The sequence below is a fragment of the Aulonocara stuartgranti genome (genome assembly GCF_965226115.1).
Source record: "Aulonocara stuartgranti genome assembly, chromosome: 7".
Lineage (NCBI taxonomy): Eukaryota > Metazoa > Chordata > Actinopteri > Cichliformes > Cichlidae > Aulonocara > Aulonocara stuartgranti.
The window spans coordinates 45,975,001-46,002,274 of NC_138945.1; the positions used below are offsets into that span (position 1 = coordinate 45,975,001).

Sequence of the window (27,274 nt, forward strand, 5' to 3'; positions counted from 1 at the left end):
GGTGCTGATGACTAGAACAATGAGCTTCAGAAGAGTTTGCAGGACAGCATAGGGAAACCCATCTTTACCCTGCAGAACTTGCCATATCGTGTCCACCAGCATCGGCAATGTAAACTGAGAATGGCAAAAAAGACAGAAACAATCAACTTACCATCATCATGTAAAGCAATACCCATATGACATATACATTTATTCCAGGAAGCAACCTCTGAATAATGAAATCTATGCCTATAGAAGAAATAAAAAACAACAACAACAACAACATTATGAACACTCAAAGATAAAGCATTGATAGAAGACATGTCAAGATCTGAACAGTCCACTCTTGAAGTTGGTGCACTTGGTTCTAAGGGTCAAACTGTTTATAGCTTGATAACTGAGTGTGAGTATCTCCAAAGCAGAAATCTTGTGGTCAGCATGGGTAAATACAAAAAGCTGGATGACTGTGATACAGTGTGTGTGTGTGTGTGTGTGTGTGTGTGGGGGGGGGGGGGTCAGATGTAGATATAATTTATAGAATGTTTTATGACACAAAAAGTTTCTGATCCTTACCCCCTGTGCAATAAAGATCTCGTAGACACAGCAGACACCAACAACTGTGATTCCCTGTTCCTTACACAGTGTTGCCGCTGCCACTAAAACTACTGTCAGAGCAATGGGAGGCCAAACTGAACAAAAGAAGAAAAAAACAAAAATATATATATTAATATATACACATGACAACTTATTAACCTTGTAGCCACTGGTGCATTGGTAACTTAACAAATGCAACAAATTCTCTTGATCCATTATGAACATAAAAACCTCTGAGATGTCATATTAACGTCTCCATATAGCACCAGTTACAAGTTTAGAAACACTTTTGTCTTCAGTGATAATAAAACTGAACAGTAAAAGGTGGAAACCTCATAAAGAAGATTCTATAAAAAAGTAATTTGAACGATTGAATCCACTTTTTACTTCATAATTCTTGGTGTGTTATGTTAATAGTTTTATATTTTCAGTATTTGTCTAGACTGGGGAAATGGGAAAACTCATACATGTTAAATTGGGTTACTTTAATAGTTTGATTTATTGTGATACATATAAACAGAAGAATGATTAAAAAAAATAACATAACAGCTCACTGTGGATACAAGTTAAAAACCTGAGGCTACTGTTATAACCAATTACTTGATCTTGCATCTTCAGAACTAAATATTACTGCCTCACAGTTATGTGTGTTCACCAGCAAACATGCAGGTCCAGACTCGCACACAGTGATATCTTCTTTGAAAACTAGAGCAATTTAAAAAAGGAAGTACCACAGATGAATACAACTGGACAACTGATACAAACTCAATATCTCAACAAAACAAACATTTTATCTCCTCCTCTGCTCCTAAGCTTTAGTGTTGAATAACTGCAGAAATTGTTTTTTTCCAGAACATTATGATGTTACAATAAAGTTTAAATTTGAACTCTTGGATACAAAATGCTATCACTTTCTAATTTTATCCAATAAAACATTTGACGGAAATTGTGTGCGTGTTTACCAAATTCAACTGAATTCCAAATTTTAAGAGATTTCTTCCACGTGGTCTAGAGAAATTTGTTTTGGGAGACTGGTGAATACATACAGCTGCATCATCTAGAGCAGTAGTTCCCAAACTACCGTACGCGTACCCTCGGGGGTACGCAAGTGGCTGTAGGGGGTACGCGTGGGTTGGGGTTGGAGTGGGGATCAAAAGTTTTAAAAGCCGAAATTTGCGCTAATGCAGTTTTTTTTGCCTGTCAAATACATGACTATATACCACCCTCTGGTGTTCAGCAAAAAAATAGCTCTGACAAAATACATGGGCGTGATTTGCCCAAATGACTGACACCTAACAGTTGAAGTTGCCTCCAAGCATTCAGTGCAGCGCGAAAATGGACAAGTGGTTAACAAGAAAAAAAGGCCCTACCACAGAGACACCGGCCACAACAACCAATAAGCTCATATCTGAAGATGCATTTTCCAGTGACCGCACAGGTGATTGTTCAACAACAATGTGTTCGTCAGATTTGGATGCTAGCAGTGCTAGCAGGGATGTATCTGTGGTTACTAGCCAAGTGGCTAGCATAGCTGGAGCCAGCCATGTGGAAAGTGATGAAGTGTCTGATGCGGAGCGTCAAAGTGGGAGAAAGCATGACAGCACGGACTGTAACACAACCTCATCAAAGAAGCGCAAATATGATGACAATTATATTTCGCTGGGGTTTACGTGTATAAATATTGGTGGATTTCCCCGGCCACAGTGTGTTATTTGTGCAAAAGTATTGTCTCAGAACTCAATGAAACCTTCACTTTTGCGCAGACATTTAGAGACAAATCATCCCCATTTGAAAAATAAACCAAGGGAATATTTTGAGCGACAGCTAAAATCACTTTCAACAAGTAAAACCTGCATTCAGGTGCCAGATCTTATGAATAAAAACAGACTACAAGCATCTTACATGGTCAGTTACAGAGTGGCTAAAAACAACAAACCCCACACTATTGTGGAGGACCTCATTCTCCCTGCTGCTTTAGATATGGTAGGGACAATGTTGGGGGAAAAGGCAAAAAAGACGATACAGTCCATTCCATCATCAAACAATACTGTCTTACGGCGCATCAATGCAATGTCAGAAAATGTTTTACAGCAGCTACTTCTGCGCATACGCCACAGTGAATGTTATGCAATACAGCTAGATGAGTCCACGGATGTGGCTGGCCTGGCGCATCTTCTCGTATATGTGCGCTACATTCATGAAGGAACCATCAAGGAGGACATGCTGTTCTGTAAACCGCTGGAACAAAGGACAACTGCCGCAGATATTTTTCAAAAGCTGGACACATTCATGAACACACATGGACTCGTGTGGGACAGATGTGTTGGCATCTGTACTGATGGCGCACGGGCCATGACTGGGAGACACGGAGGTGTGGTTTCGCGTGTGCAAGCAGTCGCGCCAGATGCCTCCTGGGTACACTGCAGCATCCACCGAGAGGCTCTTGCTGCAAAGGGAATACCTGTCCGTTTGAAACATGTTTTGGACACGAGTGTAAAAATGGTTAACTTTGTGAAAGCCAGGCCGCTGAACTCCCGCTTATTTGCTGCGTTGTGCAATGAGATGGGCAGCGAGCATGAGACATTATTACTCCACACAGAGGTTCGCTGGCTATCTAGAGGGAAAGTGCTGACCCGTTTCTTTGAGTTGAGGGATGAACTTAAAGTTTTCTTCAGTAACCATCCCTTTGAGCTGTCTGAACATTTGCATGATGAAGAGTACCTTACCTGCCTGGCTTATCTGTGTGATATATTTTCTCGTCTGAACGAGCTCAATCTCGGATTACAAGGCGTTTCTGCAACTATATTCAATGTTCAAGATAAAGTTGAGGCCATGATAAAGAAGTTAAACCTTTGGAAGAACTGCTTGGATACAAACAACACTGAAGTCTTTCCTGTGCTGCATGATTTTCTGTGCTCTAATGATCTCACACTATCTAAAAGTGTAAAGCGCGAATGTAACGTGCACCTTGAGGAGCTGGCGGTGCAGTTACGCCGATACTTCCCAGAGACGGACGGCTCAAATGATTGGATACGTCACCCGTTCACCGCCGTGCCTACTTCGTTATCACCGTCTGACCAGGAGAGCCTAATTGAAATCGCCACAGATGGATCTCTAAAAGTTGAACACGCTCAAAAGAACCTGGCGGATTTCTGGATAGGGCTGCGCACTGAACAGCCCGCGCTGGCTAAGCGCGCTGTCAAGACTCTGATGCCTTTCGCCACCACATACTTATGCGAAAAGGGATTTTCTGCTTTAACAAACATGAAAACAAAATACAGAGCAAGACTTTGTGTGGAAAACGATTTAAGACTCAGCCTTTCCCAAATTGAGCCAAACATTGAAGAGCTGTGTGCCTCTGCTCAAGCACATCCATCACATTAAATAAAGTTCTGTTTAATGAAAGTTCATGGCCTTTATGCTCTCGACAAAAAAGTGAATTCTAATAAATCCTTTGATACACTGCTAGTATTAAGTAGTAAAGTTTGTTATTAAAACTCTGTCATTACTAAAAAATATTGATAAATTCATTTGGTGGTGAGAAATAATCGACTGTGCAGTATTTATCTTTATGCATGCGATATTGCAATGTATTTATAGACACTAATTAAGAGTCGTTCGTAGTAGGGGGTATGCGGCTGAGGGTGACATGTCTCAAGGGGTACGTGGCTGGAAAAAGTTTGGGAAGCACTGATCTAGAGGCATCTAGATGAGCATGGTAGGTGTAGCCATACTAAAAAGAAAGTACCCTCTGTTAGGGCTGGGCCATATCATGCCGTTCGCGGTATAATGTTGGGCAACGATAAGAAAATAAAATATCGCGATATAATATGGGTAAAATGCGCATGCGCAGTGCCTTTGTTTTCATATGCACATGGTGAAAAAAAGCATGAATGAGAAGAGCGAAAGCAGATCGGTGAATGAAACAGATGAACCAGAACTGGTTTGTAAAAATGGTTCAACTTCAGTGGTGTGGAACTGGTTTAGCTTTCGTCCATCAGGCACACAACAAAGCACTATTTTTAGTAGAGCATGCTAGCGGGCCGTCGTTATTACCGTGTTTTTTGGAAAACAATGGCACACTTAAAATCAATCCTTTGATTTTTCTGAAAATCGACAGTGCCCCTTATAATCCCGTGTGCCTTATGTATGAATTCTGGTTGTGTTTACTGACCTCAAAACGATTTTATGTGGTACACGGCGCTCGAAAATCTGTCAAATGTTTTAGTAGGACTTTGCTAAGCTACGAAGCCGCACCGCTTGATGGATTGTCGGAGCATTACGTCTATCATAGGCAGGAGCCTCGCGGAGTGATACGTACTGTGCTTCAACATAATATTACCGTATTGTGTGTGTATAACCTCTTTTTAAGTTTTGTGGATATTATACATGGTTATGCTGAGGATATGTCGGCCAATTTCCACTGGAAATGCCTTTTGGTTAAACTGTCAGCAAGGAATTTGCATTTGCATCGTTACATTTTTATATAACTTTAATGCACATAAAAAACAACTGCTTAATAATAAAGTTGTAGAGTTGTAAAGTATTTTGTCTAGTGTCAATTATATCATTATCGCAAATTCTCAAATGTATATCGTGATAAATATTTTTGGTAATATCGCCCTGCTCTACCCTCTGTCATTTCCAAGGTTTTACATATCAGGACATCATAAAAACTGACCTAGTCTTAAAAATACAACCTGAGATGAATATTATACAGCGTCATTATTATTTAACAAAAACTTTCCAAAACATATGCAGAAGCTGTGTATGAGAATCCAGACGCATCCCATAATTCAGCAGCTTTAGAGCTACCTTTAGCAGCAGCAAGTTAAAGTCATACAGAAAGCAATTACTTAATCAGTCTTTTACATAAGATAATTGAAGATTGCAAACACTCATTTATGCATAGCTCTTACCACAACATTTCAATCAGATTGAGGTCTGGACTTTGACTAGAGCATTGCAAAAGCTGGATTCATTTCTTTTTCAGCCATTCTGTTGTGAATTTGCTGCTGTACCTCAGCTCAATGTCCTGCGGTGTGACCCAATTTTGATTAAGCTTTAGCTGTCAGACAGAGGGCCTTTGACTCTTGAATACTTTGGCATATAGAGGAGTTCAATGACTGGAGAGTACCCAGGTCTGTGGCTGCAAAACAATCTTAAATTGTCACACTCCCATCGCTGTGCTTGACAGGCAGTATGGGGTATGTTTGCTGATTTGCTGTGGTTTTCTATATACAGCACTATGCATCATAACCAAACATCTGCACTTTGGATTTTTCCATCTAAAGGACATTGTTCCAGAAATCTTGCGGTTTGATGCCACTTTGCAAACCTATGCTGTGCTGCCTGGGCTTTCTTCTAGAAACCATTCCAAACAAGCCACACTTGCTTCATCTTTTTCTAATTGTATTGTCATGGATTTGAACATCTAACTGACATGAGCTGGAGCGCTACAGTTTTTTGATGATGATCTTGGGGTAAATTTCCTGAGACATCGACTCCTGGGAAGATTGCATGTACATGAATCATCTTTCTTACTATAGAACTGTAGACTTCAAATTGCTTGGGAATAAAAAAAATCTTTGCCAGATAGATTACAACAACAATTGCTTGCTTAAAGATCATTGCAGATACATTTTCTACTTGGCAATGACAGGCATGTATTCTACTCTAATACATGCCCGAGTGCTCAAGATCAGCAGACTACCAAAGGTACTGCTTTTACACAGGTGGTAAAAACCTGCTGATGATCATTTAATCAACTGCATTTAATTATTACTCCCTTAGTTCGAATATAAGCAGCGAGAGTGCACTTTCACACACCACTTCCATATTTTGGCTTAATTTTGGATACATAAATAATGAAATATATCACAAGTTGTAGTATAGCTAAAGTTTTATTTACCTAATTTTAAGACCTGTTAACAATCAGGTCTGGATACATAAAACCTTATACTTGACAGATTTATTACCATGACTATAAGTAATAAGTAACACTGAACATTCCATATTAATTACCCTCAAAGGGAAGTGTTTATTTATATCAAAACATTGGTGGAAAAAAATTGGAAGTTAACACCCGAATAGCCAGGTGTTTGATCTTATCCGATCTGTTGCCACAACACTTCCACTGCCTCCATCTTGATTTTTTTGTATTTGCTTATTTTGGCAATTAAAATAATGAAATAATGTTAACAGACAACAGCATGTTGAAAATAAGTTCATACTTAACGACCCAGTAGATTTTGCACATGAGACAGAAATAAATAAAGGCCAGGGAAGAACATTATACTTACCAATGGAATGGTCTGGTCCAGTTGACTTTGTATACGCCAGGAAAGCAGCCAGAAGAAAGATTGATGAAAGAAGTTCAGCTCTGCCAACCACACCAGTGACCTGATGATAACAGTCGATCAACACAAGCGACCCAACCATAAAGATTTGGAAAGATGATTTCTTAAAATATACTTAAATGTTCATTGTTTGGTAATTCAAGTTGAAATGTAGATAAAAATTTCTGAAATAAGTTTGTAAAATAATACAGAAAAGTTTACTTTTCCTATTAGGAGATGCTATTCTATACCCATGCTACTTTGCCTCGACTCTGAAGCCACCACCACATGACCTCCATGTCTCAGACAACATATCTAATAACTCTGAGAACATTACACATGTGTCTTCGACTGGCACGAACCAGAGCTCATGGTCTAAGGCTCTAAAAATAAAAATAAAAAGTTCTGTTCAACCCAAATCAACTGATGGGGAAGCAATTATATGTAACATAGTCTCTCTGACAGCAACGTCTGTCATTTAAGTACATGATGACTGCCCTCATGCGGAAGAAATATCATTATTAAGTTCTTGGAAAGAGACATACTCTAAGAACATAAAGGTCCCACAAATAGTTCTACAAAGCACTCACTAAAAGAAGAGGGGATTGTTTACACTTTAAGAATTCAACTGGCATCATGAGAGGGCTGCAGCTTCCAATAAATAGGGCTTGCCATGAAGATTCAAAACAAGCACAGGCACTGTGCTCTGACTGACCTATTTGTCAACTGGTGGGAGAAGGAAAAAATGTTGGCAGCATTCAAGAGCCCCCTAAAATGTCTGATCAGTGCAATGTTACTTCAACAGAATCTTAGAAAGACTGATTACAGTTGGCTCAATTTCTTGAAAATATTCAAACTACAAATTTAACTTTCCATCTATACAGAGTTGGCAACTCCATCCATCCAGATGGATGGAGTTACAAATTAGATACAAATTATTTAGTGTCATTTGTATCTAAAGATGTTTGAAGATATATATAAAAAAAAAACTGAAGTCTTCATTCAAAAAGACAGATCACCCCCCCCCCCCAAAAAAAAAAAAAAAAAAAAAAAAACCTACTGAAAAAGACATGGGACACACAGGCACTCTTTGTATAAGCTTATAATGTAGGGACCTTCAGTGCTTGAAGCATAATTCAAAAAACAAATGATCCGTTCAGTGAGAGATTCCAGACGGTGATAACATGAAGGGCATTTGCTGGACTAACACTAAAGGCTCATTTGTGAGGCAAATTGTTTCCATTCAAGAAGTCTGAAAGACTGTGCATAGATTAGAGAACATGATGAGGAAGATAGGAACAGTGATGCATGCTGTGTAACAGTAGCACTCCACACCCAAGAAGCAGAATGTTTCCTTTGTTTTTTTACTCTGGTCAAGGCCTGTCTGGTCATCAGTTCAGCTATGTTCAAAAGGATGAAATACAAGTCCTAATTGGGGAAGAGGCTTTTCAGACAGTAGAATGAGATAAAGTTCAAATAAACAATAAGCTAAAGGGTTTTGATTTCCTATTAAGTTCAATAAGCTTTGTGTTACAGACAACATCCATGATAAGCTATAATAACTATCTTTATATTTCAAGAAGGAAAAAAAATGGAAGCAAAAATTTTAAAGCATTTAAAGAATGTTAATGCAGCCTTAAATGACAACAGTAAAAACAGAGGTTTAATGTAACGTGTAGCACAAGTAAGTTAATGTCATGAGCATGAACAAAAGGGTTTACTTGAATAAGGTGGAGTTCCTTTTTGAGCAAGCCATAACAGGCAAGATGTGACAATTCAATTGCTGTTTATTGTCTGGTTCACTCTGACGCAATTTTAACAATCACTGAAATGCATTCAGATTGTATGCCACAGTGGACATGTTGGTGCAAAGCTAAGTTTCTGATTACTCTTAATGTCCTACAACGCTCCATAAAGACACAAAGTCTTTACATGTAAAAACTGTTTCTATATTGAAGTCTCTTTAACACCTTATTGCACATGTAGATTTTCAAACTTCAAATGATCTCTGACCCGTTCCTAATTTCTTTTAATGCTTTTGACTTAATTCATATTTGTATTAGATGACCTAAATAAATAAAACATTCCACTATTAAATTACAAACTCATTTATTAAGGGAAAAATTTATCTAAACCTATCTGTCTCTATGTGGAAAAAAAAAAATTCCCCCCCAAAACCGAATAATTTGTTGTACCACCATTGTAGCAACTGTTTGCAAGAACTGGTTTTTTCCATCTAAAGGAATTTTGGCCCATTCTTCTATGCAGAATTCTTTTAATTCAGCCACATTTACAGTGCAGTGAAAATACTTCTACAGCACTATCAAGTGAATTGCTCAGCTTAAGTTGGAATATTACAGGGCTACTCAACGCATTTCACAAAACCAACTTTCTTGTTTTAAAGGAAGAGTGAAGGTGCGGCTAACATTACTGCTTATTTGGTTTGCGGTACTAGAGATCAAGTGAGACATCCAGTGGTTATAATTTCTGTGGAAAACCCAGTGCTTAGCTAGGGCAGCTTAGCTGGCTATGTTACCTCATAGCGAGAAGGACCTAGCTTCCAGTTCAGTGTTAGCACATTGCATGCTTGTATGAGTTCTCTCCAGAGACCCTGGCTGGATCCCACTGTCCAAAGTTTTGAAACTTTGTACCAAAGACAAGCATATGTAAGTTTAACTGGCAATTCTAAATTGGCCAGAAGTGTTTATTTAAACTAGAACGGTTGTGTATCTGTGTTATCCCTGCAACAGATTTGTGAACCATCCATGACAGGTCGTCCATGATAGCCAAGTGGAATGCTTAGTTATACAAACCCAGACAGATGTTCCTAAAGTTTAAAAAAAAGTTAAAAAGTGACCTTGTATTCTATCTCATTTTCCCTAAAACTTTGCCTAACAAATGCTCATGAAAATGGTTAAAATAGCACATGAGAATGTTGAGGAAGTCAAGAGTTGGATTGCAGATGGGACTCAAGGACCACCTAACCAATGCCAATCATTTGCCTATAATTCCCAGTGGGTCTGTCCCATCCGGTGGAGCATAACTTGATGAGATTACTTTAATTTAGAAAGTGAAAGATAAATTAGGAGTATTTCCAGTTACTTCTCTCACTAATTTACACTTTTTCCATGGACTTGTACGTGAACATAATTCTCAATTAGGCCAAATTAAATTTAATAAAACACATTTTTTAACATTTGCTCACAAAGCAATTGTACACTTACAGCTTCAGTGTGAATGGGATGCACAGCAAACAGTAATGCTGCCACTAAGCTGGAAGTCTTGTCCAGGAACAATCGGCACACTCGCAGGAAAAGCACACATACAACAGCATGTAAAATGACATTGAGCAGGTGGTAGGAAGCTGCGCTGAGTTCACTGAAGAGGTAGTTCAGTCGAAAGGTGAGTACTGTCAGGGGTCTGTAAGATTTATGACTCCGTTCCTGTAGTGGGACACATGTTGAAGGTTTATTTCTTTCTAAATTACTTTGAGTAACGACAAATGACAATGAGACAAATTTGATCCATAATATAAAATTCTAAAGAGAAATTACATAATCCCGTATTGAGTTTGAGTCTTCTTAAAGCTTACCTCAGCCATGGGTGTTCCCCAGAAATCATTGAGAAAAAGGTTGTGGATTGGGGTTGATGGGCGCAGATCCTTGTTGTCAAGGATTGCTGAGACATCATCAAACACAAACCCGCATGACAAGCTGTTCCAGTAACACCCCACCACCAGTCCACTCAAAAGTAAAATCTCCTTCCATGACACAACAGCCATTGCTGACCAAAGCCTTCATTGATCACTGTGCAGGACAACAAAAAATTTAGTATTATTACAATTTTGATGGCATGACGATTTGTGAAATAGACACGTATGAGTTCAAACTTATTTCATCATTGGACACATATTTTCACTTATAGTGCAACTTTGTGATGTACGGTGTATGTAAACAAGTCTTCTTAGCCCGATTCCTCATCACAGCACCCAGTAAATTAAATAGCATGCAAGCATTACTTCTTAGAGTGTGCCTCCCTGGTTTGTAGATAAAGCTACAGAGTCAGATGTAACTGGAAATATAACAGCTAAATTATAGAACGAATAAAAGTACAAGTGAGTAAATTTGTGCTTATTTGTTGAAAAAACGAATAGTTACAGCTGGCAGCAAAAGCAAAGGAGGGCGTACTCCAACGCGCTGTCGTGGCCAGCTAATATTACTTGAGAGAATTAGCTACGAGAAATCGAACACCAGGTGTTTGATAAATGAAATTCAGTCGGCATTGTGACCAATCATTAATGGTTACATAATGGCACAAAAAGCCCAAAACAGCATGTAATGACAATTTCAGAGCCACCGTAGCTGCAACATAACATTAGCTAACGATGAAGCTAAATTAGCGGCTACAGCTAACTACCTTGTCGCCTGTGTTTAGGCTGGATAAGGTGGGAAGAGAAGTAGCTTAGGTCTTTCTCACCGTGTCTATAACAGGGCTGGCAGTTGAGCTCATAAAACACACTTTAGCTGACAAAACGTAGACGGAATACACAGTTCATCAAGCGGCGTTCCATATGTGCTAAGTAGCTTTGGCGAATACCCACTATAACTTCCGGTGCAGAGGTGACCGCGCAAGTTGAACCTAGCCAAATTTGATGCTTTTTGTGGACTAACTGACGTAAATATGGACAGTACCGAGTTGCAAAACTGCGACGATACACTTTAATAACTTTATATTCACCGTCTCGCTACGGTTTAGTTAAGTTTCCGGGAACTTTACCGATTTTTTTGTAGTTTTCTTCTGGAGTAGCTTCATTAGCTAACTGTTGTTGTCAGCCGTAACCTAGCAGCCAATGCGTCTCTATTCTATAACCTTAAATTTAAGTGCCACATCGATGTTATATCAGTTCCTATTTAGCTAAGTCTTTTAAAAACACATCATGGCCAAGATGCCTGCGGCTCTTAATTGGGATAAAATGTTGAGAATTGACCCAGAAACCCTCAATGAACGCGACAAAGACGAAGTGGATAAGGTCTTCGATCTGTTAGTTTTGGTAATGGCCCGTCGATGACATTATGCTATTTACTTCTGGACAAGAAGCAATGTTTTATATTTTTTAATTTGCAAATTCCATCAGCTCACTGAATGTCTGTCTTTGATGGTCGATGGAATAAAGACAGACTATAGTCCTGCTCATATTATTTTGAGTATAGCAATCACTTGATGATTGGTCAACAATTATGTACTTATGTATGCTAAATTTTTCATGCCTTCGGTGACCATTGGATACAACACATAACAATCTAACTTATGCTGAAAGCTCTTGATGAATTTGCCGCATAAGCCTGAGTACTGCGATTGAACCTTGATCAGTCTTTGTACACCTCGTCATATTACACGTATAAATATAGATTGTTTTGGTCTAGGCAGTTGTGTCGTACAAGCATTGGTATTATGAGGTTGAATGACTCTACATTTGACTTTTCCCATGCAGACAGAAGAATGGGGTGTGAAGGATAAAGCTCCAGAGAACATTATTCAAATCCTCAGGGTGTTTCAGTCCCTCCTGAAGGTGTTCAGTTTTATTGTTTTTATATTCTGATCTCTCCCACGCATATCTGTGAACCACCCTACCAACATCTGTAATGTATTTTTAGGAAAGAAGAATATTCATAAAGGAGTCACACTACTGACCTTGGTGCTTTTACGTGTTTATGCATGAAATATTTCCTTTGAAATAATATTTGTTTCTCAACGTCTTCTCTACGTTTCTGTGTTAGATTAGAGATCGAGAACTTTCTGTTGCCTTCGACTTTATCGATGACATTGGTGTAAAACATGCTAGAAAAGGTTAGTATCATATAAAGTTTGTTAGACATTTTTCTTTTTTTGTCTGTGAGGTTAAAAAACAACATCTGCATTATTTTTCTGTGTTTTAGAAAAAGAACTCTTGGCTAAAGTGTCACAGTTGGAACAAGAACAGAAGGTAAAACAAATCTAGTTTTTATATATATATATATATATTTAAAAACTGTATATGTTATTGCTTACACATTATATATTGGGCATTTTTGTTGATCTGCTGAACTGTTATTTCTTCACATGGTTGAACTCAACCATCATTATGAATGTTTATGTTGTTGATATCACTTTCTATGCTTATTTACTTCCTTTCAGCAGTGCCAACTCTTTCAGCCAATCATTGAACGTAACCCTCCTTATGAAGGGATTTGCTGTAGTGACCCCTAAGAAGATTACAGCTAATTCCTTGCGCACTCACAGAAATTGCTTATCGTTTGGAATTGTTAACCATTTTCAATTTTCCCAGGGTTGTGGATTGTCACTACTTATATTCTGGTTGTTTTTATGCCTTAAAACGTGAACAGAATGTTGTTTAACAACTTGGTCATGGAAATGAACACATATGAACAGATGGAGGTAATAAGACACTAAGAGATTTCTTTGTGGGGGTTGTTTGGGTGTGCATCTTGTCTCCTGTTTATACTACTCAGCTCCACAGCACTGTGCAGAACACCGGCTTTATTAGAGATCAGATTTGGCACCTTGAGACCCAGTTGGAGCAAAGGGAGAATGAGGTGACCCAGTTAAAGAAAGAAATGGGGAAGGAAAAGAAAACCAATGAGGAGGTATGAGCACTTTACTTGCCGTAGGTAGACTTGCAAATGTTAGCTTATTAGTTTGCACATGTTATGTTGACAAAGCGCTGGTAAAAAAAAAAAAATATGCTGGTGAAAAGATTGAATGTTACGTTAAACTGAAAATATTTATGTATGGACAAATTTATATACAAAAACAACCAATACAAGAATACGATACAAATGGTTTGACTCATCTGTTGCTTTGCTAATCTTGTTTGACATTGTTTGCTTCCACCTTTCTATCGTTTTCTGATGGTTACAAGGCAACAACAGAACGCTTTCGATGTTTCTACATTGTAAAGTTGGTTTTGTCTTTCTAGTTGGTTGTGCAAGTAGAGAAGGCTGAGGAAGTCATCAAGAAGCTGAAAAGAGAGGTATTTGATAGTTGACATTACACTCGTCATTTCATTTCATCCCTTGTTTAGTTATGATCCATTCGCACTTCATTTAAAACTTTTGTGTATTCATGCTTTACCTTCATTTTTTACTCATTATCTCCTTTTAATCTAGTCTTTTTTTCTGTCTCCATCTGTTCCGTGGTGTAGTTAGAAAAGCTTAAGAGGAAGGTAAGAAACAAAGGTAGTGTAGTTAAGTAAAATGAGGAATAGTTTGTAGGTTTTGTAGCAATATAAAGGTGTACATGAGGCTTTTTTGCATCACAGCTTTTTATAAATGTACATACAAAAAGTGAATAGGATGATGATAAGAAGTATATCATATGCAATATGAGATCCTTAACATAATGGAATTTTAGCAGAATTTAGGGTTTTTTAAAGGGTTTAAGTTTTGATTTTTGTGCACAAAGTGAACTTGACTAACCTGATAGATTATAAATTATAACACATTTTATATTTAATATAGCATAAGGTGACACCTTCTAGACTGTGTGTTTTCTTATAAACTATCATAGTAAAATCCATCGCTGTTCAAAGTATACTGAAAAGCAGGACAGGCTTGTATTTCAGGGGCTTCGAAAGTCAATTTAGTGTTTCCATATTTGTGAGTGAGCAGAGGAAATTTTATTTGGTTCATTTTCTGAACTGACGTCTGTGTTGCCGCATCACATCAGAATGAGCAGCTCCAGCAGGATGTGGACTTTTATCGTGGAGAGCTGGACCAGAAAGAGCCCATGTCTTCAAAAGATGAGAATGCTGAGACTCAGAGGAAGCTCAACCTTGCCAACCGCCAGCTTTACCAATGTTTAGAAGACCTGCAGGTACTGAAAATCTGTTTGTTTACTATAAAATCTGGTCAACTAGGCAACAGACTATTTTGTGCCAAGCTTGGCAATGGTGCCATGTATCGGATGCCCAAGGCCATCTTACGCTGCCTCATACATGCAAGATTAGTGCTGTTTGTAATTGTTAATTAAGACCTTTACTGCATATATTTATGGCTTTCATTTTTTTTATTACATACTCTTTGTACTGCTGATTGATGTGTCTTAGACTACGCCCCCTAAAATTATGTTTATTGAATTATATTGTGTTTATTAGCGAGCAGAAGATGAAAACACACATCTGAAGACTGAGAATATGCAGATGCAGAGAAGCCTGGAGGAATCTGTGAAGGAGATGGAGAAGATGACGGATGAGTACAATAAGTTGAAGATTGTGGTGCAGCAGACTGACTCCATTATGGACCAGCTTAGGAAGGAGCGAGATCATACAAAGCTTCAAGTAAGATCCTTCTCTTCCCATATGGAAAAGATATATATAAATCTTATAAAGTTTTTATCTGTCTTGTATGAAACTTGTATGAAAAGCATACAAGAGTGAAAACACATATAAGATCCATTGAAACATTATATAATGAAACTTGTATGTTTGGTATACTTACTAAAAAAATATATGAAAGTAATGAGAAAGTGGCCACTTTCATGAGTAAATCATATATGTTTTTACTATTTCTTTTCCATATGGGTTCACATACTGTTTTTTTAATGGAGATAAGTTACCTGAATCCATTTATTATGTCACACTCTGCAATTTTTTAAGCTGATAAAATAATGTTTGAGTGCAAGGTACAGAATCATGGCTCCACTTTTTATGTGCAGGTCAGAGAGTTAACAGATAAGATTCATAGCATGACTGAAGAGAACGACCCTATTATGGCAGCTGTCAATGCCAAAGTGGAGGAGTGGAAGGTAAGCATTTAAACTTACTCTCCAAAGGGCAAGTTTTATTTGTTTAGTTTATTTCCTTTAAGCAGGTGCATTCAAGGAAAAACCTGCAACCTTAACCCTTACACCAAGGGGCTTCTGGTGCCTCTGTTAATCTTCACTTCTCCGCTTAAAACAAAGGATCACTGAACATTAATACTAATATTGATTAATACAACATTTACCTATGGGTATCCCTACATATGGGACTAGTCTCTTCACTGCCTCTTCACATAGTTTAAAACTACAACCCAAATTGTAGAAAAGACTTACAAATCTCATTGATCAATGTTTTACTCACAGTAGAACACAGAAAACATATCAAATGGTTAAACTGAGAAAATGTAACACTCGGAAATAAGGCAATTTTGAACATGTTGCAAAATATTAGACAGGCCTATATTTACCACTGTGTAACAGTCATTTTCATAAACATCTGATAATTGAGAAGACCAGTTCCTGGACTCTGGGAAAGTAATATTGTCTCATTTTTCTCTGATAGAGGATTCTAGCTGTTTCACAGTTAACAGCAGTTTATTTTCTCATTTCATAATGAGCCAAATGTTTTTGGCTGGTAAAAAATCGTTCACTCTTTGGAGTCTTCAACTTCAAAGTTATAACAGATGAAGTATGGGGCTTAGCATTGTCTTGCTGAAATGTGCAAGCCCTGTGTTGCTCTATATCTTTTTTAATGCGGTGCTGTCTGTGGGGCTGAAGATCAGAGGCACCCAGTACTGGTATTCAGCCGTCTCTTCTGGATTTCTCCAAATTTTCTGAATCTTTTGATGATGGTATGTGCTGTAGATATTTAAAGTATTTAAACATTTTTCTGACTTCCACAATTTTTTAGACAGACGGGTGAAGATCTTGCCCATCTTTATTTCTGAGAAACTTTGCCTCTATAAGATGCTCTTATAATAGTCTGGTGTCTCACTGACCTGTGGCCAGTTAACCTAGTTAGCTGCAAAATGTCCCTCCAGATGTATCTTTTTGGTACCATTTCAAGTTTTTTGTTGCACTCATCCCACCTTTTTAAACATGTGTGCTGCAATTGAATTCAAAGTGAGTTTCTATTTTTCGGGAAATACTAAAATGTCTAACTTTAAACATTTGATATGTTTTCTGGTGAATGAGATATGGGTATGTGAGCTTTGCAGATTCTGTTTTCATTTAAAGTTTGAACAGCATCCTAGCCTTTTTGAAATTGTGATTGTGAATAAATACTTTAGCTATGAATCTTTCATCTGTTTTATCTGGTTCTTACAGCTGGTACAGTGTTCTCAGGTTTCAAAGTCTCACCTTTACTTTTCCAAGAACACTGCTTGTCAATGTGGCCAGATTGCTCAGTCTTTCTCTTCTCGCACCATTGAACCTTCTTCTTGAAGGCATTGTCCATGTGGGCACCTGCAAATTTCAGTCACTGAGTTCATCACTGAGTTTTGTTAAACTATTCTACAGGACTAACATGAGTTTACTTTTGTTGTTCCTGATAGCTAGTGCTGTCTGGGAAGGACGATGAAATTTTGGTGTACCAGCAGATGATTCGTGACTTGAGGGAAAAGCTGCGTTCAGCACAGCTGGACTTGGACAAAAGCAACATTCTGGCCTTGCAACAGGTCTGTTCAAAAATAGGGATGAAATAATCTCATTTGTGTATAAACATTTCTGACTTTCATCTCCTGCCATTGTGGTGCACTGAATTGTTTATACGTTTATTTTTATTCTTTGGAACAGGGGCATCCTAATTTGGAGGTTATAGTCATATCTTGTTTTCCACCTATCTGTATCTATGTGTATGTCATGTTTCTTCTTTTGGTTCTCTCTCTTTGCCCTGTCTTTACATATAAATTTATCCTTCCTTCCATGTCTCTTGCTGCCCTGGGTCAGGTCATATATGAGCTCTGCGCTGTAAGTTTCATCCATCGTGGGCCTCTTATCTTGTAACCTCCCGTTGTTTTCGGTCCATAACGTTCTCCAACAATGAATGTGTAAATATTTATGTGTGCCACAGCTGTGTAAAATGTGTCTAACATTGAAATCCTGATAATTCTGTGTTTTGTGTTGTGTTGTGTTTTGATTTTGTGGTGAATATCCTAAAGGTTGTCCAAGAGCGTGATAATCAGATCAAGATGCTGAGTGAGCAGGTGGAGCAGTATACAGGGGAAATGGAGAGGCACACCCTACTTATTGAGGAGCTAAAGACATCTACGAAGAAAGACAGAGGTTTATACATCCCTGTTTAATTTATCAAATGTTGTTCATTAGCCTCTCTTCTGACAGTTGTTGATTGCAGACATTTGTAGTTACGGGGGAATGCCCAAAAAGAGCAAACTGTAGACCAACAGGTTAAGTTAACCTTAAAAAAATACCAAACATCAAAATATAATCATCATAAAAGATATATGTTCTGAATATATCTGAATTTTTGAGATAGATGTTTTGGTTTTATGTTGTTTTTTGTTTGTTTGTTTGTTTGTTTTTTACATTTTTGAGATTCATGATTAAACTAAAATTTAAACTGTTTAAATTAGAACTGATAAAACATGGTTGCATGCCTAAGAAGGTAAATGGCTCAGAACTTGCAGGTGCCACTGAGCAGTTTATGTATTTTAATGTGAGTCAGATTTTTCCCAAGTGTTTTTTTTTTTCTTTAAACAGAGCAAGGGATTTTGGACATAACATTTCTTAGCATATTAGCTTTTTGGATTTTTTTTTTTGTTACCAGTGTCAGTGTTATTAGCCCCCAAAAAACTGACCTTTTAATGAGACATAGGAGAAACCACAAACCACTGATGTGCAATGAAGAGCTTAAAGCTTGTAACATCGAGTTAAAACTGAGTGTCATCATCAGTGTTTCCAAGTATCAAGAACTGGAGTAATCATCAAGAATTCCAAGGAGTTGCCACAAAGCCTGGAAGTGAAAAATTTCAAAGAAAGAAAACTAGTGAGAAATGTGCTCAGACATACAGTGGGGCAAAAAAGTATTTAGTCAGCCACCGATTGTGCAAGTTCCCCCACCTAAAATGATGACAGAGGTCAGTAATTTGCACCAGAGGTACACTTCAACTGTGAGAGACAGAATGTGAAAAAAAAAAAAATCCATGAATCCACATGGTAGGATTTGTAAAGAATTTATTCGTAAATCAGGGTGGAAAATAAGTATTTGGTCAATAACAAAAATACAACTCAATACTTTGTAACATAACCTTTGTTGGCAATAACAGAGGTCAAATGTTTACTATAGGTCTTTACCAGGTTTGCACACACAGTAGCTGGTATTTTGGCCCATTCCTCCATGCAGATCTTCTCGAGAGCAGTGATGTTTTGGGGCTGTCGCCGAGCAACACGGACTTTCAACTCCCGCCACAGATTTTCTATGGGGTTGAGGTCTGGAGACTGGCTAGGCCACTCCAGGACTTTCAAATGCTTCTTACGGAGCCACTCCTTTGTTGCCCGGGCGGTGTGTTTTGGATCATTGTCATGTTGGAAGTCCCAGGCTCGTTTCATCTTCAAAGTTCTCACTGATGGAAGGAGGTTTTGGCTCAAAATCTCACGATACATGGCCCCATTCATTCTGTCCTTAACACGGATCAGTCGTCCTGTCCCCTTGGCAGAAAAACAGCCCCATAGCATGATGTTTCCACCCCCATGCTTCACAGTAGGTATGGTGTTCTTGGGATGCAACTCAGTATTCTTCTTCCTCCAAACACGACGAGTTGAGTTTATACCAAAAAGTTCTACTTTGGTTTCATCTGACCACATGACATTCTCCCAATCCTCTGCTGTATCATCCATGTGCTCTCTGGCAAACTTCAGACGGGCCTGGACATGCACTGGCTTCAGCAGCGGAACACGTCTGGCACTGCGGGATTTGATTCCCTGCTGTTGTAGTGTGTTACTGATGGTGACCTTTGTTACTTTGGTCCCAGCTCTCTGCAGGTCATTCACCAGGTCCCCCCGTGTGGTTCTGGGATCTTTGCTCACTGTTCTCATGATCATTTTGACCCCACGGGATGAGATCTTGCGTGGAGCCCCAGATCGAGGGAGATCATCAGTGGTCTTGTATGTCTTCCATTTTCTGATGATTGCTCCCACAGTTGATTTTTTCACACCAAGCTGCTTGCCTATTGTAGATTCACTCTTCCCAGTCTGGTGCAGGTCTACAATACTTTTCCTGGTGTCCTTCGAAAGCTCTTTGGTCTTGGCCATGGCGGAGTTTGGAGTCTGACTGTTTGAGGCTGTGGACAGGTGTCTTTTATACAGATGATGAGCTCAAACAGGTGCCATTCATACAGGTAACGAGTGGGGGACAGAAAAGCTTCTTACAGAAGACGTTACAGGTCTGTGAGAGCCAGAGATTTTCCTTGTTTGAGGTGACCAAATACTTATTTTCCACCCTAATTTACGAATAAATTCTTTACAAATCCTACCATGTGAATTCATGGATTTTTTTTTTTCACATTCTGTCTCTCACAGTTGAAGTGTACCTCTGGTGCAAATTACTGACCTCTGTCATCATTTTAAGTGGGGGAACTTGCACAAAAATACTTTTTTGCCCCACTGTAAGTGAACGACTTAAAAAAAAAAGTGGGAATTGTAGTCTCAAAGAAGACAGTCACTAGAACCTTGCACAGGAGTGAACTCCTAGGTTGCAGTCAGCCTGGAGAAAGATTATGCACACTGGAAACTCGGCCTTTGAGACGAAACTAGAGCTCTTTGGCCTCAGAGATGTTGTTTATGTTTGGAGGAAGAAGGGAAAAGTGTAAAATCAAAAGAAAATCACAGTGCCATATAGGGTGCATCTGGCTTGTCGTTTTGTCTTCCAGCACATCATGATCCCAGCACGTAGTACACTACTGGAACTTTAACATTATGCACTCCACACTGTATATAAATGCCACTTGTTTTGCACATATTCAACTCTGTATATTTTATATATTTTATTATTATTATTATTATTATTATTATTATTATTATTATTATTATTTTTTTTTTTTTTTTTTTTTTACTATTTAATTTGTAAAAATGTGTATACACACACACGCACACACACACACGCACACACACACACGCACACACACACACACACACACACACACACACGTAGGAAAATATTTAGTATACACATCCAGAAATGCATACACTATTATATATTGTACATATATTTCTTAGTTTCAGGTTGGCCATTCTTGTATTTTGCTCGTTTGTGTTGTTGTGTTTGCACATCTCTGTTGCTTGTGGGGCTCGCACACAAGAATTTCACTCGCATGTGCTGTGCCAGTGTGCCTGCACATGTGATGTGACAATAAAAGTGATTTGATTTGATTTGATTTGACGTAGTAGCATCCAGAAATCCAAAGTGAACTTTACTGTATGGCTTCCAGAAAGCCCTGACTTGAATCCCTTTGAAAATGTGCATTGTAAACTGAAGACAAAATTTCTGCCAGAAAACCATCAAATCTGGAGGAACTTGAAAGATTTGCCAAAGAACAATGGGCTGAAATTGCTCAGGAAACATGTGCGAGACTGTTGTTAAAAGGCTGTTTATTCAGCAAAAAAAACCCTGGTGATTGGGTTCATCATTTTGACCCTGGTAGTTTTAGCTTTTTGTAAAAGAATTTTGCCTCATATATCTGTCTGTCTATCTATCCACACACACACACACACACACACACACACACACACACACACACACACACACACACATATATGCATAATTACAATTACATTTGTCATTTGTTCTTGAAGGCCTCCCACCTACCTTACAGCAGAAGAAAATGGAGGGGCTGAAGTTAAGGCTAGAAGCTGCAGAGACAAGAGCAACGGAAGCAGAGCATGCGGTAAAACTAGCAGAAGCTCATGCTGAGGAAAAAGACAAAGCACTTATTGAGGCTTCAAACCGCTTGAGCCAATATGAGTCTGTAAGTCTGCAAACATGTTTTTTGTTCCTCATTTTTTTCTGTTTTATTTTGGCTTTCAGTAAAATGTTTGCAGCCAAATTAAATTATTTGTGACTTAATTTCCAGGAATTGATGCATGTGATTTTTTTTTTCCTTTCCCCATCCATCCTCACTTTTAATAGAGACATTGAAATGACAATGTGACTATGGTGTGATCCACGTGCTTTTTTTGGTCTACAAACATGGTGTTTGTTTTTCACCATGCCAAATCACATCCTGATTTCCACAAAAAGCATATGAGTTAAAAACAAGGAAAAAAGACATTTAGACAAGACTTGCTTTTTGGTGAATGAAACACTTTGAACAACAACTTGGTTTCTGTTTTACAGGGCACTTATGGCCTGGAAGCAGCCATTGCAGAGATCAAAGAGTGTAAAAATCTAATTAGAGAGAGAGAATGTGAGGCAGAGGCCATGACCAAAGAGATCAACCAGCTTGAGATGAGAATCAATGACCTCATGGACGAAAACGAAGGTTTTAGAGAAAAACTAGGTCAGATGTTTTTTTTTTTTGTTTGTTTTTTTTAACTTGAATGGTCACATTGCTCAGTATATTTAGACAACACTCACTGACGTGGAACTATAAAATTAATTTAGCTTTTGTTTATACTGATCTTGACTCCGAAGGTCTGGAACCAAAGCAGGAAGTGGATCTGACAGAGTTTAGGCGTGCCACAGATCTCAGACAGCGCCGGTACAAAGCAGAAAACCAAGTGCTCACCAAAGAGGTATAGTGGGAATTATACTGGTTAAAGCCAATATTTTTATATGTAATTTTGCTCATGAGCGTCTTCTACTAACACCCTGATTATTTTCTAGATTGAACGACTTGAAGAGGAAAGACTGGAATTAAAGAAACAAATCAGACGCATGGTGAAGGAAAGAGGTGACATTAAAATCACTCGGTTTAATTCCACAGATTGTTCCTTTAAAAAGTATATTTGTATATCAGCAACTCTTTTCACCCATTCTGAAAAGCTCATGTGTAGTTGGTTCACCACATCTATCGTGTAAGGCAGGGGTCGGCAACCTTTCTGATGATGAGTGCCATCTAAAATTTTATCAGAAGTCAGTGTGCCATATGATTGCATTAGCAATAAATGTAATAATGCTCTATATGAACAGTTACACACTATATAGGACCACTTTATAGAATTATATTTGTTCGCAGATGTTGGCAGCTATCAGTGAATAGTTATCAGCTATTTTGAAACAAAAAAAAGACACTTTTTATCCATAACAAGAACTCCATAACAGCAAATGAACTGTACAACAGAAAATGTGTGTTTGTTAATACAGGGATACACATGTTAATGTGATCTCTCGTCTCCCACTCAGAGACACAGGTCTCTGTGTGTCCAGCATTCAGACGGCTACCTGAGGACACTCATGTGAGAGAAAATCTGTTCACACAGATATGTAGAGCCAAGTACTCTCAATAAGGCCTCTGCAATGTTCTGAAGACAGTTAAACTTGTCAGGTAGTGATGTCCAGCAGGTGAAAATATAAGCTCCATGAACACGCACAGTTGTGGATTCCAGCTGCGTTTGTAGTTCTGCAAACTTTGACCCCCACAGAGTCGAGCTTTTCAGTTCAATCATCTGTATTTCTATGTCCTCTGTCCAGCCAGTTAATGCGAGACAAATCTAGCTGCTCATTAAAGCTTTCTGGTTTGATCAGAAAAGAAAACATTGTTCCATACACCTGAAAGTCCTGAAAACGCATTGTGAATTCTGTCTTGAGTCTACAGCTGTATTGGTGTATTTCTGCGGTGCTGATGCTGCGCTGAGCGGACAGCTCCTGAAGCATTTCAGAATCAGAATCAGAATACTTTATTAATCCCGAAGGAAATTTGAAGTGTTGGAATGTGGAAATTTCAACATCGCTTGAAAAAACTGCCAGCTAGCCACATCCCTGTTATTTTTAGCCAACTATAAGTTGAATCTGGTAGTTGGGGTTGTTAGCTAAAATACCGTCATTAAGAATTGGCACAACTATGCGAGCTCATTTGCGATGTGCACCACTGGCCTGGCCAATAATTTTTTAATGCACCTTCTCAGATTAATTCACTGTGCGTTGTGCGCCGTGCCATCAGTTAACCCAGCTGGCGCACGTGCCCAGGGTTGCCGACTCCTGGTGTAATGTCTCCACAAACAGGCACATAGGCCTCAGTAAGGAGCCTTGTCCACTATGTTAATGTGAAATTTATGTCTCTCAAATCCAGTTGTCCCCTATTATATACACAGACATGAAACCTACAACACTCCTTTAAGGTTCCCGGTCAGACCAAACTCATTTTCATCCTTTTGTGACACTTGCTGTCAGTTTTAATGGAAGGGACATATGAACACATTGGCCCGATGATATCTTTTCCTTGCAGGGTTTTTCCACCTAAAATGTATTTGTTTGAACCAAATCTATTGGTTTAGCTTGTACAAAAGGAAGACATTTAGCTATTTTTCTCCTGACTTCTCTTGAATTTTGAGTTTTGTTTCAGACATACATTTTAAAAAATGTTGCTCTTAATCAGCTGTGTCTACAGGGATTCCACAGTCAAGCTTACTGCTGGAGGAAGATGTTAGACCGAGCAGGGCGGCACAGCTGTCGCTCAATCAGAGTGGCATGTACACAGATGAAGAAACCAGGCGCAAAGTAAGACTCTCAGTAGTGACATCACCTCTTGCCACCTGACTTTGTTTCTTTTTTAATATAGGGCACTTTCTCATCAAACAAACTAAGTGAGAATTATAATTTTATTTCATATTATTCAGTGAAGAATGCACCCTTTGTTGCATATTGCTTCCCATGGAATACCATGGTATACCATGGGAAAGGGTTATGTCAAAGTTTTCAGGGTTTTTAATTTGAAACGTTACGTTAACACTGCATTTCAGAATGAGTACCTTGAAAAAGAGTTAAGCAAAAAGGAGCGAGAGCTGGAACTTCACCGGACCCAGTTTCAGGTCAAATGTAAGTGTAGTCCTGCTCTGACTTCCACTTAAAGTTCACACAGATGTTTTTACACTTGAGTCACTGTAGCATCTGTACATTATGTAATGAGACGATGATCAATGCAATATATACTGTATTGCCAAAAGTATTCACTCACCCATCCAAAAGATTGAATTCAGGTGTTCCAATCACTCTTAGGCATAAAGACTGCTTTTACATATGTTCATGAAAGAATGGCTCGCTCTCTGGAGCTCAGTGAATTTTAGTGTGGGACCGTGATACAATTGGCAGATTGTGATTGGCAATCCATAATCTGATGTATGAGTCTAGGTTTGGCGGTTGCCAGGAGAACAGTACTTGTCTGACTGCATTGTGTCAAATGTCAAGTTTCAAATCTGGTGGAGAGGGGATTATGGTGTGGGGTTGTTTTTCAGGAGTTGGGCTCAGCCCCTTTGCTCCAGTGAAAAAAAAACTCTCAATGCTTCAGCAAGACATTTTGGACAATTTCATGCACCCATGCAGTCTTGTGGGAAGAGTCTGGGGACGGGCCCTTCCTGTTCCAACTTGACTGTGTACCAGTGTACAAAGCAAGGTCTGTAAAGACATAGAAGAACAAGTTTGGTGTGGAAGAACTTGACTGGCCTGCACAGAGTCCTGACATTAACCTGACAGAACATCTTTGGGATGAATTAAAGGGGAAGCTTCTGAAAGAATGGTAAAAAAATTCCCATACACACTCCTAAACCTTACGGAAAGCCTTCCCAGACGAGTTGAAGCTCTTACAGCTGCAAAGACATCACATTAAACCCTTTGGATTAAGAATGAGATCCCACTCAAGTTCATTTGTGTGTGTGTGTGTGTGTGTGTGTGTGTGTGTGTGTGTGTGTGTGTGTGTGTGTGTGTGTGTGTGTGTGTGTGTGTGTGTGTGTGTGTGTGTGTGTGTGTGTGTGTGTGAAGGCAGACAAGCGATTACTTTTGGCAATATAGTGTATTTAAAACATTTTTATCTGAATGATTTATCTCTGGGGTACTGCTTCCCCATTGTTATTCATTCCTGTGCATGAACTCTTAGTGGAAGAACTTTCAAAGGTGAAAAAAGATCTGGAGGCTGCTCTGAAAGATGTCCTTCAAGCAATGAGGATTAATCAAGAGGCTGTTTCTGTTCCTAATCTGGAAAGGTTGGCCAATGTAAGTATGCATGAAAACTGATGTGAAACAGTGCTTAGTTTAAGACGACATTTGATTAATAGATAGTGTTTTTCAACGTGTTTCACACGGGCTCACTTTACATCATGCCTTTACACGTAGATAAGCTGAAAACTATGGACTTTGTCACTCGTCTGCATTTTACTGTTGACCTTGTCATTTGATGAAACACAGGGTTTGCCTCATAGCAACCTGATAAACAAATGTGGTTAGCTTCAAAGAAAAAGGCAAGAAAGCCATGCAACATACCAATCAGCAAGGAAGTAGCAGATGCTAGCACACACCAAACACATGAAAATCAATCTTGGATAGTGGCATAAATGTATTTTTATCCTCTACAACTGTTGCATCGAGGATTTGAGAATAGCTGGGGTTTTTTGGGGGTGGCAGTAAACTTTACTCATTCTCCTACAGGCTTTAGATGTCAGTGGCATGGGTGGCCAGTCTGAGTCAGCCCCACACTTCAAGTCCCAAATACACCAGCTGGTGGGGAGAAATGAAGAACTGAGGCAGGAGCTAAAATCAGCTCGTGAGGAGGCAACCGACAGCTTGAGTCAGCTTGCCAGAGCCAAAGAAAAGGTAGATTAATATGATTTAAGTTAATTACACAAATTAATAATGTGGTGGACTGGCAGCTTTATTTGGCCATATTTCTGTCTTTGGCAAGAAAACAAAGCGGTATGATTTCTCAACTTTCTCAAAGCCAAGCATGTATTAAACTCTAGTTATGGAAGCCCAAATCCCAGTGGTAATGGTTGCGTGTTTCTTCTCCAAATCAAAAAAAATTATTTTCTTATGTAAAAGTTTGTAACCACTGAAATATAAAGATTTATGAAGATAGCTGCATGCCTGGCATGGGCTCCATGGCGGAGAGTCATTAACATGTCTAGAAGATATTTTTTTCCTTTTTTTTTGGCCTGGTCAGTCGCCTGTTTTTGATATCTGCTACTTCTGTTTCATATAATGAGAGAAACGAGGTAAACAAACTTCTGTCTCAACTGTTCAGCATGCATTCAGTTTCAATTTTCAAAATGATAAAACTTTCTTACAAATAACACTTAACAAAAGCCACATTATCCAGAACACAGACAGTAACAATTTTGTTTAAAATGGGGAAGCCTCCTTTACAGAACTCCTCTGCCATTTCTCCAGTTTTATTTTCAAATAAGATTTTCTCTTTTTGTTGATTATTCTTTTTCATTATTTATTCCTTTGTCTGATAATTTTTTTCACAAGTAGTGTAGTGTTATTTTAATCATCTATGTATTACTGCCTTTAGTCTCAATAATGTTTTGTTACCTTATGTTTGTGGTACATTACAATGGCCTCCTCACATTCAGTAATCAAGCAATCCATGCCGTATTGTCCCAAACTGTGCTAAATAATACTTTGAATCTAGAGACAAATGCAGGAACTTTTTGATAAACAA

The 27,274-nt window shown here is 38.6% G+C and overlaps 2 protein-coding genes across 12 annotated transcripts in view; one reads left to right on the plus strand and one right to left on the minus strand.

Annotated features, from left to right (window-relative positions):
- The window catches only part of tmtc3 (transmembrane O-mannosyltransferase targeting cadherins 3), a 33,585-nt gene extending 21,812 nt beyond the window's left edge, over positions 1-11,773 (minus strand). The window contains exons 1-6 of one of the 3 annotated variants that reach the window (XM_082539218.1): positions 11,688-11,773; positions 10,504-10,717; positions 10,136-10,354; positions 6,876-6,975; positions 553-668; positions 1-114 (exon numbers count right to left, since the gene is read on the minus strand). The exon at positions 1-114 is cut by the window's left edge and continues 59 nt beyond it. In XM_082539218.1, coding sequence (XP_082395344.1) covers positions 1-114; positions 553-668; positions 6,876-6,975; positions 10,136-10,354; positions 10,504-10,692 — 738 coding nt within the window. In that variant the 5' untranslated portion in view covers positions 10,693-10,717; positions 11,688-11,773. Of the gene's footprint in view, positions 115-552; positions 669-6,875; positions 6,976-10,135; positions 10,355-10,503; positions 10,718-11,327; positions 11,503-11,687 lie in introns of those variants that run through there. The other 2 variants (XM_082539216.1, XM_082539217.1) reach the window with 2 other exon arrangements.
- Positions 11,774-11,847: 74 nt separating this feature from the next.
- cep290 (centrosomal protein 290) overlaps positions 11,848-27,274 on the plus strand; it is a gene marked incomplete at its 5' end in the record, with an annotated part of 40,648 nt that continues 25,221 nt past the window's right edge. For 3 of the 9 annotated variants that reach the window (XM_082539201.1, XM_082539208.1, XM_082539207.1), the window contains 21 exons: positions 11,848-11,961; positions 12,403-12,480; positions 12,689-12,758; positions 12,848-12,894; positions 13,421-13,555; positions 13,888-13,941; positions 14,113-14,133; positions 14,637-14,783; positions 15,064-15,246; positions 15,624-15,713; positions 17,222-17,344; positions 17,616-17,636; positions 17,828-17,951; positions 21,477-21,649; positions 22,018-22,180; positions 22,315-22,415; positions 22,507-22,573; positions 24,218-24,339; positions 24,582-24,657; positions 25,712-25,827; positions 26,260-26,424. In XM_082539201.1, coding sequence (XP_082395327.1) covers positions 11,848-11,961; positions 12,403-12,480; positions 12,689-12,758; positions 12,848-12,894; positions 13,421-13,555; positions 13,888-13,941; positions 14,113-14,133; positions 14,637-14,783; positions 15,064-15,246; positions 15,624-15,713; positions 17,222-17,344; positions 17,616-17,636; positions 17,828-17,951; positions 21,477-21,649; positions 22,018-22,180; positions 22,315-22,415; positions 22,507-22,573; positions 24,218-24,339; positions 24,582-24,657; positions 25,712-25,827; positions 26,260-26,424 — 2,190 coding nt within the window. The remainder of the gene's footprint in view (positions 11,962-12,402; positions 12,481-12,688; positions 12,759-12,847; positions 12,895-13,420; positions 13,556-13,887; positions 13,942-14,112; positions 14,134-14,636; positions 14,784-15,063; positions 15,247-15,623; positions 15,714-17,221; positions 17,345-17,615; positions 17,637-17,827; positions 17,952-21,476; positions 21,650-22,017; positions 22,181-22,314; positions 22,416-22,506; positions 22,574-24,217; positions 24,340-24,581; positions 24,658-25,711; positions 25,828-26,259; positions 26,425-27,274) is intronic. The other 6 variants (XM_082539203.1, XM_082539209.1, XM_082539202.1 and 3 more) reach the window with 5 other exon arrangements.